The following is a 14276-nucleotide window of genomic DNA, read 5'->3' on the forward strand; positions in this document are numbered from 1 at the left end:
GTCAGCCTTCCTGCTCCTCTGATGCTGCTTGGCCTGCTGTGTTCATCCAGCTCTACACCTTGTTATCTCACACTCTTTCTTACTGTTTCTCTTTCCAAATATCTAGAATGATAGCCACAACCAAGGTTATTGTTTGCAGACGTTTAGCCAACATTTATTGCACATTCACTGTGTGGGTTTAGGGCAATCACCATCTTGGTTTCAGAACAGCCCATTCAATTCAGGAGATACCTTTTTGAATGGTTGATAAGCAGTGACAGCTCTGGGCTAGAATATGTCCTTTTATCCTTTAAAGACAATGAGGCAGATGTTGAATCCATCATGTGATCCTCCGCAGTCATCTTTTGCAGGCTATCATTGTTCAGAAAACACGATAGTGAGTACAGTTTATGTTTAAAATGTTATGAATATGACTTCCTTTCCTGATCATGACAGGATCATTTATTTTTCTTTTCAAATGGTTCCCCTTCCATAAATGGAAACAAGTAGATACTTTTGGCCGAATCCTAAAGGGGTAGGGAGCACCAATTCCATGAACTAGAATAGTAATAATTACGTTGATATTCGATATCCATGCTCTTAGTTTTGTATCTGAATCCATTAAAAATAAGATAGTGTGATTGGCATTGTGCCTGAACAGAGTTCAAAGTCAACAACATAAAACAACATGGTTATAAAAGCTTGTATCAAGTAAACAAGTTATCTCCTAATTGTAGAACTATGTAATACATTCACATACTTCAATACTTTTGTATATAAATGAAAAGCATTGCTATCTGATGATATCATGTTCTTAGACATCCTCTGTCTCTCTAATTTTCAGTTTCAAATCTTTTTTGACTTTCATAAAAATATTAAGTCATTTCAGACTAGTTCTTTATTTCTATTGAGTGCAGGGAAAGTTTAAAAAAATTACATTATCAAACCCACTGATGGTCATGCTATCCCCTATGGAAAAATTTGTACTTTTTTTTATTCCTTGCCAATAACAGGGATGTAACTTTGGAGGACAGATCGTGGCAAAGTTGCTTAAGGTAGCAGTGAAGACATCTTGAAAAAGAGAGTTCCGTAGTGTTTGGGAAGAATGGCTGATGGTTTTGGCTTGATGGTTTTTGTCACCAATGGTAGAATGAAAGTCAGGCTGTCCATAGCATTGCAGAGTCAGTACAATGGGGAGTTGGTGCTGGGTCACAGAATGGAAAGAGATCACAATGGTGGCTTGGGAGATTTCAAGGTCAATTTGACTATAAGGCTAAGAAAAACAACAGAATGGAAACGGGATTCAAGAACAGAAGAGTGTAAGGATCAGAGGTAGAGAGGTATGGGACATAGTGGAGAAAGAAAGAAAGTCTTCTATTTAAGTACCTGTAGTGCCTTTCAAAGCCAGAGAATATCATTGGATTTTATGGTCAATTAGGTACTTTTGAAGTGTATTCACCATTGTAGGAAATGCAGCTAATTTGTGCATAGCAAACTTGCGCAAACTTGCTCAAACTGAATACAGAGGAGGCACTGTTCTTAGCTACCAAGACAGTTTGATAGCAATTAGTACAACTCCATTACTAGGCAGGCATAATTACTAGTAATGTCAGTAGCAGTACTGAATACAGCTGCCCCTGTGAAGGTTAGTGTACAATTACTTGTCTCCATACATGGACATAGCAATAATTTTTCTTTTCTTCATTCATTCATGGAACGAAGGCATCACTGGTAAAGCCAGTATTTATTGCACATCACTGACCGCCCTTTGAGAAGATGTTGGTGAGCGATCTTTTTGAACACAACTGTCATGCAATTCAGAGGCATTCAGTTTATTATGGCTTTGGAGACACTTTTTGGTCAACTTCATGATCACTATCACTTGCAATCACTTTTTATGAATAATATATTCATGTTCTGAATGGAATTTATATCCTCCAGCTGCTATGATGACATTTGAACTCATAGCTCCAGATTCTTATTTCAGTGATGGCATCGGTTCATTGGAAATGATGGCCTGTGCTCCGAGTGGATTTAGTGTAAGTTAATGGTTGCAAACAAGATAATGCTCATTGAGCTCCACCCATATTGAAGATGTCACACACAATGCATGGGTGGAGACAAGTAATTGCACACTAGCCTTGACAGGGGCAGCTGTATTCGGTACTGTTTCTGATACTCCTAGTAATTATGCCTGCCTAGTAATGGAGTTGGGCTTATTGCTATAGGCAATAAACCATCTTGGTATCTAAGATCATTGCCTCCTCTGTCAAGATTGTACACCAGCATATCCTCTACCACTAATCATTACATAGGGCCCAGACACAATATAGATGCAGGATTGATGGCAGCAAACTACTTTAAATAACTTTGATGCAGATTTACTCTGATGTGGATTGACAGAAGTGGCTAATACCACAAGGTGTTAGCAATAGCAATCAGGGTAATAGCACGTGGTGATTAGCAATGGACATCTTTGTTGAGATCCAAAATTTCAATGATGAAAGGCATCTAGAAGATTCAGAAGAAATAAATAATAATATATTCAACAAAAGTGAGTTTGCTACTTTATGAGCATATAGCTTTAAGAAAACATAGACAGCAGCTTAAACACGGTGACTAACAGTGAGAGACTGTAGCAGCCATAGAAGAAACTACAAGGCAAGCTCAGCATCCAGAGCAAAACCTTCACCAACAAGTTAGGTGGGGAGATGCAGAGAGAGTGAAAATTCAAGCTAGATGAGATGTCAACGAATATGTAGGTTTGTGCTGGATGATGTCAACAGTCTGGTGTAATACTGAGCTGTGCTCTTCAGAACAAGTGAAGGGTAATGCATCACATGCCTGACCTGTGCCTTGTACATGGTGGAAAGGCTTTGGGGAGCTCAGAACTGAGTGACCCCTAGATGCTGATCATCTGGAATTCAACAATGGTAAATGCCTTTGACTACCAAGGGGAACTGTTTAGATATTTTTCTGTTGGAGATTGTTATTGTGTGCTATCAATATTATTTCAACCATATTTTCCCATCCTGAATGTTATCCTGGTGCATACAAGCATGGGGGTTTCATTATCTGAGGAGCTACATTTGTAAACGAATGTAATGCAATCTTCAGTAAATATCCTAAATTTAGATTCAAGTAAGTAGTAAAGCCTTGGCCTCAAAGAAACACCTGCAGCAATGTCTTGGGTCTGAGTTGATTCACTTCCAACAATGACAATCATTTTTCTTTGTGAAAAATATGACTGTGACCATTGGAGAGTTTTCTGCCTGATTCTCATTGAATTTAGTTTTATATGGGCTTTTTGGTACCATACTCAGTCAATTGCTGCTCCATATTAGGCTGTTTTGAGGTCTTGAGCGAGTGGTCATAGCAGAATCTAACACAACAACAACAACAACAAAAACAAAGTTGCTGGAAAAGCATCTGTGAAGGAGAAAACAGAGTTAACATTTCAGGTCCGGTGACCCCAAAAGGTTAACTCTTTTTTCCTTCACAGATGCTGCCAGACCTGCTGAGCTTTTCCAGCAACTTTGTTTTTGTTCCTGATTTACAGCATCCACAGTTCTTTTGGTTTTTATTATAGCAGAATCTAAACTGAACATTGGTGTGTGGAAGATTGAGACTTGCCTGATGGATTGGTGAGAGGCCAGATTAGATTTGTCATTTCTTTTGTGGGCAGGATGTACTCAAACAATTTTCCACATTGCCAAATAGATGTCATGTTGTAGCTTTACTGGAAAAGGCTACTGCTGGAGCAAAGGCAACAGCACCACTGGCAGAAGTTTGTTCTCACTCATTGCCTTTGTTGCCTATAGTGAAGATAAAAATATAACCTGAACTCATTATATTTAAGTAAACGCAATAAGTTTATTTTCTGTGCACACAAGATATGAATATTCTAATCAGCCTCTGGAGATCTCTCCATTCTCGCTCTCCCCAAGTTACAGGCTTTCATAGATTTTTATACTCAGCCCATTTCAGCTGGGCGTTTCTTACATCATACAGGTGTACAGTTGATCATGGCTGAATGTACCCACCCACAGCCATGCCCCCAGATCTCATGCATGCACATGATCAAGTCATGTTATTGCAACTGCTGAACACTGCGATTTCTAGCAGCAGTGTTACAATGTCCACTGAGGTTGCAACTGTCAAGCTCATTCTAACCCAGCCTTGAAAATGTGAACTTGACTGTTTACTCATTCAAACAAGCAGTCGCACAATGCTTTCTTAGTGCAAACACACTAAAACTATCTTTTAGCCCTATGTTCCCAATTCTCAGCAGGTATATCTACCCCACTTCACAGCACATTGGGCCATTTCTTGCTCTCATGTGGAATTAAGGAAATTGACTAAAATGTGGCTGAAGTGATAGTGGGGACCTCAGGAGGAGGTCAAAATTGACCATGTACTTTTTAAACAGGACTTGGTAGCAATGATAAGCGATTCCAACTTACACTTCCTTTAGGCCCATCCTTTGTTTCTTCACTTGTTCTATTACTGTCCTGTTTTGCCTTGCACTAGTATCCCTTTAGTCATTTAGTCTCTCTTTTGCTTTCCACTCTATCAAAGATCTTGTTATGACCATGGGACAGAAGCCCAAAGTTTTGTAGATATTTTTAACTTATAATTCCAAACTACATATTTTTTAAAAAGAAATAATGCAAAAAATAGCTGCAAATGTAAATTAAGTGGCTATCTGAAGTGAGACACAATCATGGAATATCACACCTATGGATGCAATGGAAACTTCAAAAATATAACGTTTGAAAGGTGGGGGAAGAGACCAGACTTGACTGTGATATGTTATGCCTACAAATAAAGTGAAAAGTTAACGAGCTCTTGCTCAACGGCAAGCCACCCCGCTTTGGATTACCTCCCAAACTGCACACAAACTTTATGTTTTTCCCTTTAGAAAATGCACAAGGGCAGGGGTTAAAACACCAGTTTTAACTTTACCACCATGTGCTATTAGGACTGAATATTTTCACATGTCATAGCCTGGGTTCAAACAATTAGTGTACTGTGGTGGTCATAGTCAAAGAACTGTCCTAATGCCCTAGCCACCCCTGTGTTGCAGGTGAAAACACTGTCTGATTCTTGAGTACTCAAAATCAGCTAGCTAACAGCCAGACGAAAGGAAGCAGAACAACAAAAGGGTTCTTTTTTCACCCTGAATGCTTCAATTCAATCACAGTCTAAAGTAATCCAAACTAGAGAATCTCAACCAATCTGCAATGCTAAGGAGTGTGAAACCAACTGTTCAACTACCAATTCCAACATTACTAGTAACCTCCTCTATTACGGCCAATCTGGTCATTGCAAACAATGCCAAAACTGATCAGCGTATCTTTTCTAAAATGTTTATCTTTTCAGACTCCCTTCTTATTTCTAATCTGATGTATATGCATTCTGTTACTAATTCTTCTTACACTTAGTAATTAATAAACTCACCCTTTGTTAACACGAGAATGTGGTTAGGTTGGGTGCTTTTACAGCACAAGTCCATTGGGATCTGGGAAAAAGGAATCTACGAGGTAATCGTTCCATTTTTAAAGTAATCAGGGCAGTTCACATCCCATCTGGAACATATTTGGGAACCTCACGTGGGTCTGGGCATAATACTGTTTTGTTCTTCTCTTCTCGTCCTTTCCCTGCTTTGTAATTGCTGAAAAAAATTTAACTCTATCTTTTTCCAGTCCTGGTGAAACACTAGTTTTGTTTCTCTTTCTGTAAATGCTGTCTGACTTTCTGTATTTACAGCATTTTCTGCTTTCTTTTCTTTTAGGTGTCCAGCCCTTACAGTATTTCACTTTTGCTAGATATCACCAAATAATGATACAAGTGTAGTGACGTACCATAACCTTCAGTAAGAGCTACGCATTGTTTTGTACAAAATGTTGACAATATTGATGACATTGTGTTAAAATATCTTTAAAATTTTATCTTAAAATGATAAAGCACAGTTACTTTTTACATTTGGTTCAATCGATCACTCCCAAGCTACTGCGCAAGCTACTGTACATCACATATGTGAATGTTAGAAATCAGTCATCATCCCTGACCATCACTGGCCCACATTCAGCTTAAAGTTTTCAGCCTTAACTTCATATCCACCCATTGCTCATTCAAGCTTTCCTCCAACCTCCACCAGCCTTGCATCTCTTCCCACACTATTCACGTATTCATCTTTTTGCCTGCATATTCATATAGTATGGAAGGTGGTCATTCACCTGTCTGCCCTTTGCTAGTTCTTGAAAGAGCGGTCCAATTAGTCCCACTCCCTTGATCTTTCCCTTTGGTCCTGCAATTTATTTCAGTTCAGTTATAAAATCAATACACTTTGAAGGATAGTATTGATCTGCTCCTTTTACCCTTTCCAAATTGTAGCACTGTTCAAGGTAGTCTAGCCTTCACTTTCCTTGTCCTGGCCTTTTGGGAATTGCCTCTCCGAATTCATTCAAGTCTCTACTTCTGGGTTCAGCTTTGAAAGTTTTCTTCAAGGGGAATCTTTCTAGTTAAGCTCTCAACCATTTGACCTTTACCTCCATACATTGACCATTACTGTTTTTGACTATCAATTACAAAATGTACATTTTGATATATTTAGGTTAGAGGTGCTAAATAAGTTAAAATATTGTTATTCCACACAAGTTCCAGTGCATATGTAAAGTGTATAAATGTATTCATTTTGGATAAGCATGATAAACCAGTCTGAAAGTTAAAGTAGAATTTTTAAATCTTAATTTTTAAAATGATTCTAAATTTAAAAGGCAGGAGACTTGTATAATTTTTTGAAGAATGAAATTTCAGTCTTGCACAGGATGTTTCATTTTTCTGTAGAAAATAATGTGTATTAAACCTTTTTTTTTGCCTCTTATTAGAGACCAGTTTAAGCTGTCACGAAGTATATAAAAGATGCGTCATTGTCAGTGTGAGATAAGATAAATATTTGCAAGTTAAATAAACAAGTGAGAGAGCTATGGCCTTTCTTAGGAGAAGCAATATTTGTCCTGTTTACCTGCTGGTCTTAATATCATGGCCTCAGCTATTTCTCTTGAGACATATCTGACGGAAAAACATAATCCATAATATTTTGATGATGTCAGAAATCTTTAATGCAAAACATATCTCTGCAACATACAAATGTTAATGTCAATATATTCATGGACTGAGATTGCAGACTCTGTGCAATATATCAAGCAATGGAATTTACATAATGCTTTATGAAAAAGTATTAATGCATGGCATTTTTCAAATATGTTTTAAGTTTAAATATTTTTAAGAATTGCTGTTGAAATTAATAGTTTACATTTACAAGTAAAGAGATATACTTGTAGTTTCTCTGTTTAGACTGTAAGGTACTCCAGTGCAAAATTCACACGACCTTTTATTATCTTCAAATATTGGTGTTGCATTTAGCCAAGGCGTGCTGTAAACAATCAATCCATTTGTAAAGTTTTTTTATAAATTTGAAATATTTTTAAAAGTAGTTAGAGGATGGTGATTCCTTTCATAAATGCATTATATGAATGTTTCTAAAATGTAACTAAAATCTAAATGGGGAGAGGAAAGAAAGTTGACACTTTTATAGGGTTTTATGTAGAATTACTGACCAAGATAATTGAATTCTGAACAACATCTTTGAACAAACAAACAAAAGAACAAAAGAGAAGTACAGCACAGGAACAGGCCCTTCGGCCCTCTAAACCTGTGCCAATCACCATGCCCTAACAAAACTAAAAAACAAACCTTCTGCCCTTATTTGGTCCGTATCCCTCTATTCCCTTCCTATTCATGTTACCATTCAGATGCCTCTTCAATGTCACCAATGTTCCTGCTTCTACCACCTCTTCTAGCAGTGCGTTTCAAGCTCCTACCACTCTCTGCATGAAAAACTTCCCTCGCACATCTCCCTTTAACTTTCCCCCTCTCATCTTGAACCTATGTCCCCTTGTAATTGAAACTTCAACCCTGGTAAAAAGCCTCTGACTATCCACCATGTCTGTGCCTCTCATAATTTTGTAGACCACTATCAGGCCTCCTCTCAGCCGCTGTCTTTCCAGTGAGAACAATCCTAGTCTTTTTAACTTTTCCTCCTGAAGTTAGTTGTTTAGATATCTCTCAATATCTCTTTGCAGTTCTGCAGTTTTCTTCTTAGCATATCTGTATTCTGGTCCAAATTAATGTTACAATCCCACATTATAATATAACAATCAACATAGACTTATAATATTTTCATTGTTTTACATACATAATATTGTAATAGTTTGAAGTGAGATGCTTTCAGTAAATTGGAGATTTGTTAGAATCATTATCAGCGTAGGCATCTATATTTACATACATTAACTTTGGTTTCTTGATTTGTAAGGTTCCGAAAAATAAGTCAACCAATACACAGCTCCGAGGAAGTAAACCATATCTTAAACACCATGAATGAAACCATTGTGATACCAGCTGTGTGCCATTTTACGAGGCTGAGCCAAAACAGTTCTAATAGCAAACATGCTTCTCCTTGGTTCTCAACTGCATTTGCAGCTGTTGGACTTATGTCAAACCTGATCGCTTTTGTGGTGCTAATAAGCGCTTACAGAAAAGCACAGAGCAGATCAAGATCCTCCTTTTTGATTTTCCTATGTGGCTTGGTTGTGACAGATTTTTTAGGTCTTGCTACAACTGCATCTATTGTTGTGACTTATCATCATTTGGATTTCAAGTGGGATGAAGTTGATCCTCAGTGCCACCTTTGCCGGTTTTTGGGATTTTCAATGGTGTTCTTTGGACTCAGCCCTCTGTTGCTTGGGGCAACCATGGCAGTAGAACGATTTTTTGGAATAAACAAGCCATTTTTACGTTCTACCAATTCTTCAAAACGACGTGCTTGGTGTACTGTGTTTATAATATGGCTGTTTTCCTTTTGTGTTGCATTGCTTCCCATTTGTGGACTTGGACATTATACACACCAATGGCCTAATTCCTGGTGCTTCTTTAACATGACAAACAGCCCAGGCGATGTTGGATTTTCAATATTGTTCTGTAGTGTGGGATTGTTATCTCTGGCGGTGTCTGTTTTCCTGAATACAGTCAGCGTGGTTACACTGTTCAAAGTTTGCTTCAATCGATTAAGTGTTGAAAGGAGCAGAGACCATGAAGTGGAGATGATGGTACAACTGTTGGGTATAATGGTTATTGCAACAGTCTGCTGGACGCCATTGTTAGTAAGTACAAATACATTTAAGTTCTGTTTTAACATTGTTAATTACTGAATAACTTGCTAACTGACCTTTCCCATACCATGTACAGGTTAACAGTAGAAGGGGCCTATAGTGAGGCATTGGTAAACATAACGGAGCACATATTTCAGCCACTCAGACTAAGTGTTAACATCACTGCGTAGTTCTTTAATGAATTAAGCCCTGGCAATTCTTTCCCCTGTGTTTTGCCCATCAGATGTGCAATGTATTTAAAATGTGAGTTTATGAGGGACGTAAGCGTCATCCGGCTATCCAATTGGACACATTTAACAAAGTGAAAGGAACCAGTTCTGATACTCATGAAAATAATGAAATAGAAGGCCATGTCAAATAGTTTCAGAATATTATTGAGTTTTCATTCACAAATCTGAGATGTTATTTTTCCAATGTTCCTTGCTAATATTATCAAAACTCTTCAGGGGCATAATTCTTATTGCTAACTGTGGTTGTGAAAGTTTGTTCCATGTTATCAATGCCTTCTGGCAAATGTTCATACTGTTTACCTCAATGACTCGAAACTCAGAATGAGACAGCTGCAAGATATTGAACTAAAGCCAAGGAAAGAAGGAACTTGTAATTCTATATTACGTTTTATGATCTCAAGGCATCACAAAGTACTTCACAATTAATGAAGTACTTCAGAAGTTTTCTGACTGTTTACAATCTAGGGAAATTATGCAACCAATTTGCATACCATTTCCTTAAGTAGCAATAAGGGACCAGACAATCTAATTTTTAGTGATATTGGCCTGTAGTTAAATATTGGCAGAACATTGGGAGCAATCCTTATAAAACTTTGAATAATGCTATAACGTTATATCTACCTAAGAGAGCATACACAGCTGTAACTTCATGTCACCTTTGAAGATGACAACATCCCTAAAAGTACAGCAATCCCTCAATACGCCATTGAAGTGTGAGCCAGGATAATTTAAATAAATGCACAGAGGCCGGTGTCCTGTCACCAAGTCACCCTTCATTTACCATGGACTGTGATCAGCCAGCTCAAAGCCAGTCCTTAGACTGAGAAGACCTTCTGAATCATCTGTTTCTATTTGCCACCCAAGGCTCCCTGATTGGTCCAGATTAACAACCCCAGTCAAGGATCTCATACTCAATGAGATCCACCTGGTCCTGGTTCCAATCCTACAGTAATAAACTCCTATTCTCAGCTCTCATTATCACTTATTCAGCTTCTCTTCTGTCCTGGCCTATGATCAATAATCACTTCATCTGCCTATCCTTTTTATATCTCTCTCTTTCTCTCTGGGCTCCACCTCCACCTATCCTTCACCACACACCAACCCCACCTCCATGCCCCGATACAACCACGTCTTCAGCATAAATACCACATTTTCCTAGATACTGTCATTTCTGATGAAGAGTCACAGAACTCGAAATGTTAACTCTGTTTTCTCTCCCCAGATGTTGCCAGACCTGCTGAGTTTCAGCAACAATTTCTGTTTCTGTGTCAGCCAGGATTATGTGCACAAATCTCTGAAATGGAGACAAGAATCGAGATTTAGGTCCTCTTCTCATTGAAATGGAATTAAATGATGACATAGCAACATTTGCAGAGTGATTTTTACCTCTCTAAAATGTCTTCCCAAATCAATATCAACTGTTAACAAACCATTCATCTCATTGCTGTTTGTGGAATTTTGCTTTTCACAAAAAATAGCTCCTTTGCATGCACTAAAAGAGTTATTGCACTTCAAACAGTTCACTGCCAGTGAACCACATTCAGGCACAAGATCTGATAAGTAGTGAATGAATCTAAGTTATTCTAATTAGTTCTCGTGAGCATTTACTATGTATTGCCAGTTAGCGCAAATGGGATTACAAGATAGTTTATGGTCTGGTGTCATAAAGTGGTCTATTACATTTGTTTTATGTAACAATGCCTGTCTTCATTAAAATAAAGAGGGAGCTGAGATTATGAAAAATATTCGAGGTATTGAAAATGATTTGAATTATGAATTCTGTAAATTAATATTATTTGAACCTATTCAAAGAGAGCATTATAGATAGAACAATGCAAATATTAATAACAATAACTTATAAAGTCTCCTCTATGAGACCATAAAATGTAGGAGCAGATGTAGGCTATTCAGCCCATCAGGTCTGCCCTGTTATTCAATTAAATCTTGGCTCAATTGGTAAGCCTCAACTCCACTTCCCTGCCTTATCCTCATAGCTCTTGATTCCCTTATTGATGAAAAATCCATCCATCTCAGCCTTGAGTATACTCAATGAGTCACCTTGATAGCCCTCTGTGATAAAGAATTCCACAGATTCACTGAAGTGTAAATTCACCATAGTCCTACTGGACCATAGGGCTCCTCTCTCATTTGAGAGATACAACTGATGTGGTTTAACCTGAGGTTCCCCATGCCTCTGGTGAAGGGACAGGTTGAGATGGAGAGTCCTTCATAGTAACCTTAGCTAGTGCAGGAATTGAACCCAAGTTTTGACATTGCTTTGCACTGCTGACCAGCCATCCATGCTGACTGAACCCCTTTACAGATTTGCTATCTTCTGAGAGTGAGAAATTCCTCCTCATCTCTGTTGTTAAATACCAGTCCCTTTCTCTGAGTTTATGCCATCTTATTCTAGATCTTCCCACAAGAGTAAACAACCTCTCTGCATCCACCCAGTCAAGACCCCTAATAATCTTAAATGTTCCAAACTTCAATGAGTAGAGGCTCAACCTACTCAACCTCCCCTCATAAGACAATCCCTCCATACTTGGGATGAACCTAGTGAGCCTTCTCTGGACTGTCATTAATGCCAGTAATCTTTCCTTAGATTAAACCAAATCTGCTCACAAATATTCCTGGTGTGATCTAACTAGTACCTTGTATAGTTTTAGTAAGCATTCCCTATTTTTATACTCCATTTCCTTTGAAATAAAGACCAAAAATCCTTTTCACTATTACCTACTGAACTTGTATGCTAACCTTTTGTGATTGTGTCTGTTCTGTATCTCAAAATTCCTCTACATTGCTGCGTTATTGAAGTGCATTTACTTTTTTTGATGTAGGCAAGCTACATGTGAAACAAATATAAAGTCATTGCAAATTTAAATGCAAAAGAAAATGACACTTTGTGTTGATTTTCACAGGTACTTATCCTCAAGAAAGCTTTTACAGATACACCAAATGGCATAACCCTGAAACAAATTCTAGTTATTTGCATTCGAATTGCCACATGGAACCAGATCCTTGATCCTTGGGTTTATATATTATTCAGAAGATCAGTTTTGAGGCGATTCAACCCAAGTCTTCGAGCAAGGCCTTCAATTTCATCATTATATCCGACTATAAACGCATCGTATAGTCGACGATTTACACAAGTATCAATGGCAACCACATAATCTGTTATTGCAGCTGAATTCAGCAGGGGTGCCACCAACCTAGACTGACTTGTACTTAACTGTGAAGGTGTATTTTAGATTACATTAAAGCATGCTTATCTAAATATTCGTCAATCATAACATGGCTTGGTACCCTGAACTTGACTTTCAGAATTATGCACGTTAAATGATTTTTACGTCAGCCTATATTTTTTATATAAATGCATTCCCTTAAAATCTGGTGTACTGTAACGTATATACAAGGCTATAGTGAATCGGCTTGCAATGCAACCAAGATTCCATTGTTTCCATTTATACCAGCTGAAGTTCAATTGGCTACTGATAATTTCTTAAATATGCTGGTTTAAAATAAAATATATTTCAAGGGTTTTGAGACATAAAAATAAACTTATTGAACTACCTTTCAGTAAAAAAAGTTTGTACATTGGCACATCAATGAGATTTTGAAATAAAGGAAGACATTTTTTAGTTATAGAGATGCAAAAGTAAGTACCAATGATGTGAATAACAACCGAAAGAACTGCGGATGCTGTAAATCAGAAACAAAAATGGAAATTGCTGGAAAAACTCAGCAGATCTGGCAGCATCTGAACTCTGAACGGTCACTCAAGCTGAAACGTTAACTCTGACTTCTCTTCACAGATGCTGCCAGACCTGCTGAGCTTTTCCAGAAATTTCTGTTTTTGTTTCTATTACTAATGATATGAAGTTTATACAGCCATTATCCTTGCCTGGATCCTAGTCAACTCTGAGATTTCCATGGCATTTAATGCTCATTTTAGTTCATATTTATATCACATCTATTATTGGTCATCTTCCAGAAATCACATTGTTTTTCAAATATATGTAACATTGAAGGGATCACATATTATGACATGTTCTGTGCTATATGACTGTATGACTCTACAGCTCTATTACTAAGCTACCAGGATGGACTGTATGAAGAAATCATAGCCACCGCAGCAAATCTGAAAATCATCCATGCAAAGAAATAACAAGATTTGTATCATTCCCTTTATCAAAGATGGCAGTCACATGCTCTTGATGAATGGTGACTATAGGAGCTAATGATTAATATCAATCAGGAGAGGAAATCAGAATGGTTGAGATGGAGCCCAGAGAGAGGGAGAGAGATATGAAAAGGCTAAGAAAACAACGAGATTATGGATAGCAGGCCAGGGCAGACAAAAAGCTGAATAAGTGATAATGAGAGCTAAGAGAGTGAGTGAGCTGTATTGAAAATAACACAAATAATGTGATAATAGGCCTAGGAGCAGGTGAGAATGGGTGACTGTGCTAAAAGCAACCTATGTCACACAACAGGACCATGTGTAGGCGTGGGTAAAAAACATGGAAGGTTGGAATCAGGCTCTAAAGTTTTTGGACACACTTTTGAGTCCTAGAGGCTGTAGGCTCCCCAAGTGGAAAATGAAATGTTTTTTAAGCTTGCACTGAGGCTCACTAGAGCTACTACCTGCAGTAGGCTTTCAACAGAAATGTTGGTGTGGAAACATGGTGGTTTGTTAAAGTGGCAGGCAACTGGAAGCTCAGGACCAGGTGTTTTGTAGGTGTTCTACAAAACAGTCATCCAGCAGCAAAAGCCAGGGAGGAACACAGTAACCAATAAGCCTATAAATAAAGCACGGTGCGGATTTGGGCCT

General features: G+C 37.9%; 1 protein-coding gene across 2 annotated transcripts in view; it reads left to right on the top strand.

Moving 5' to 3' along the window:
* The window catches only part of tbxa2r (thromboxane A2 receptor), a 25660-nt gene extending 12644 nt beyond the window's left edge, over positions 1-13016 (top strand). For both annotated transcript variants that reach the window (XM_048614059.1, XM_048614058.1), the window contains exons 2-3: positions 8357-9203; positions 12364-13016. In XM_048614059.1, coding sequence (XP_048470016.1) covers positions 8357-9203; positions 12364-12615 — 1099 coding nt within the window. In that variant the 3' untranslated portion in view covers positions 12616-13016. The remainder of the gene's footprint in view (positions 1-8356; positions 9204-12363) is intronic.
* The last annotated feature ends 1260 nt before the right edge of the window (positions 13017-14276 follow it).

The sequence above is a fragment of the Rhincodon typus genome, chromosome 29 (genome assembly GCF_021869965.1).
Source record: "Rhincodon typus isolate 14 chromosome 29, sRhiTyp1.1, whole genome shotgun sequence".
NCBI lineage: Eukaryota > Metazoa > Chordata > Chondrichthyes > Orectolobiformes > Rhincodontidae > Rhincodon > Rhincodon typus.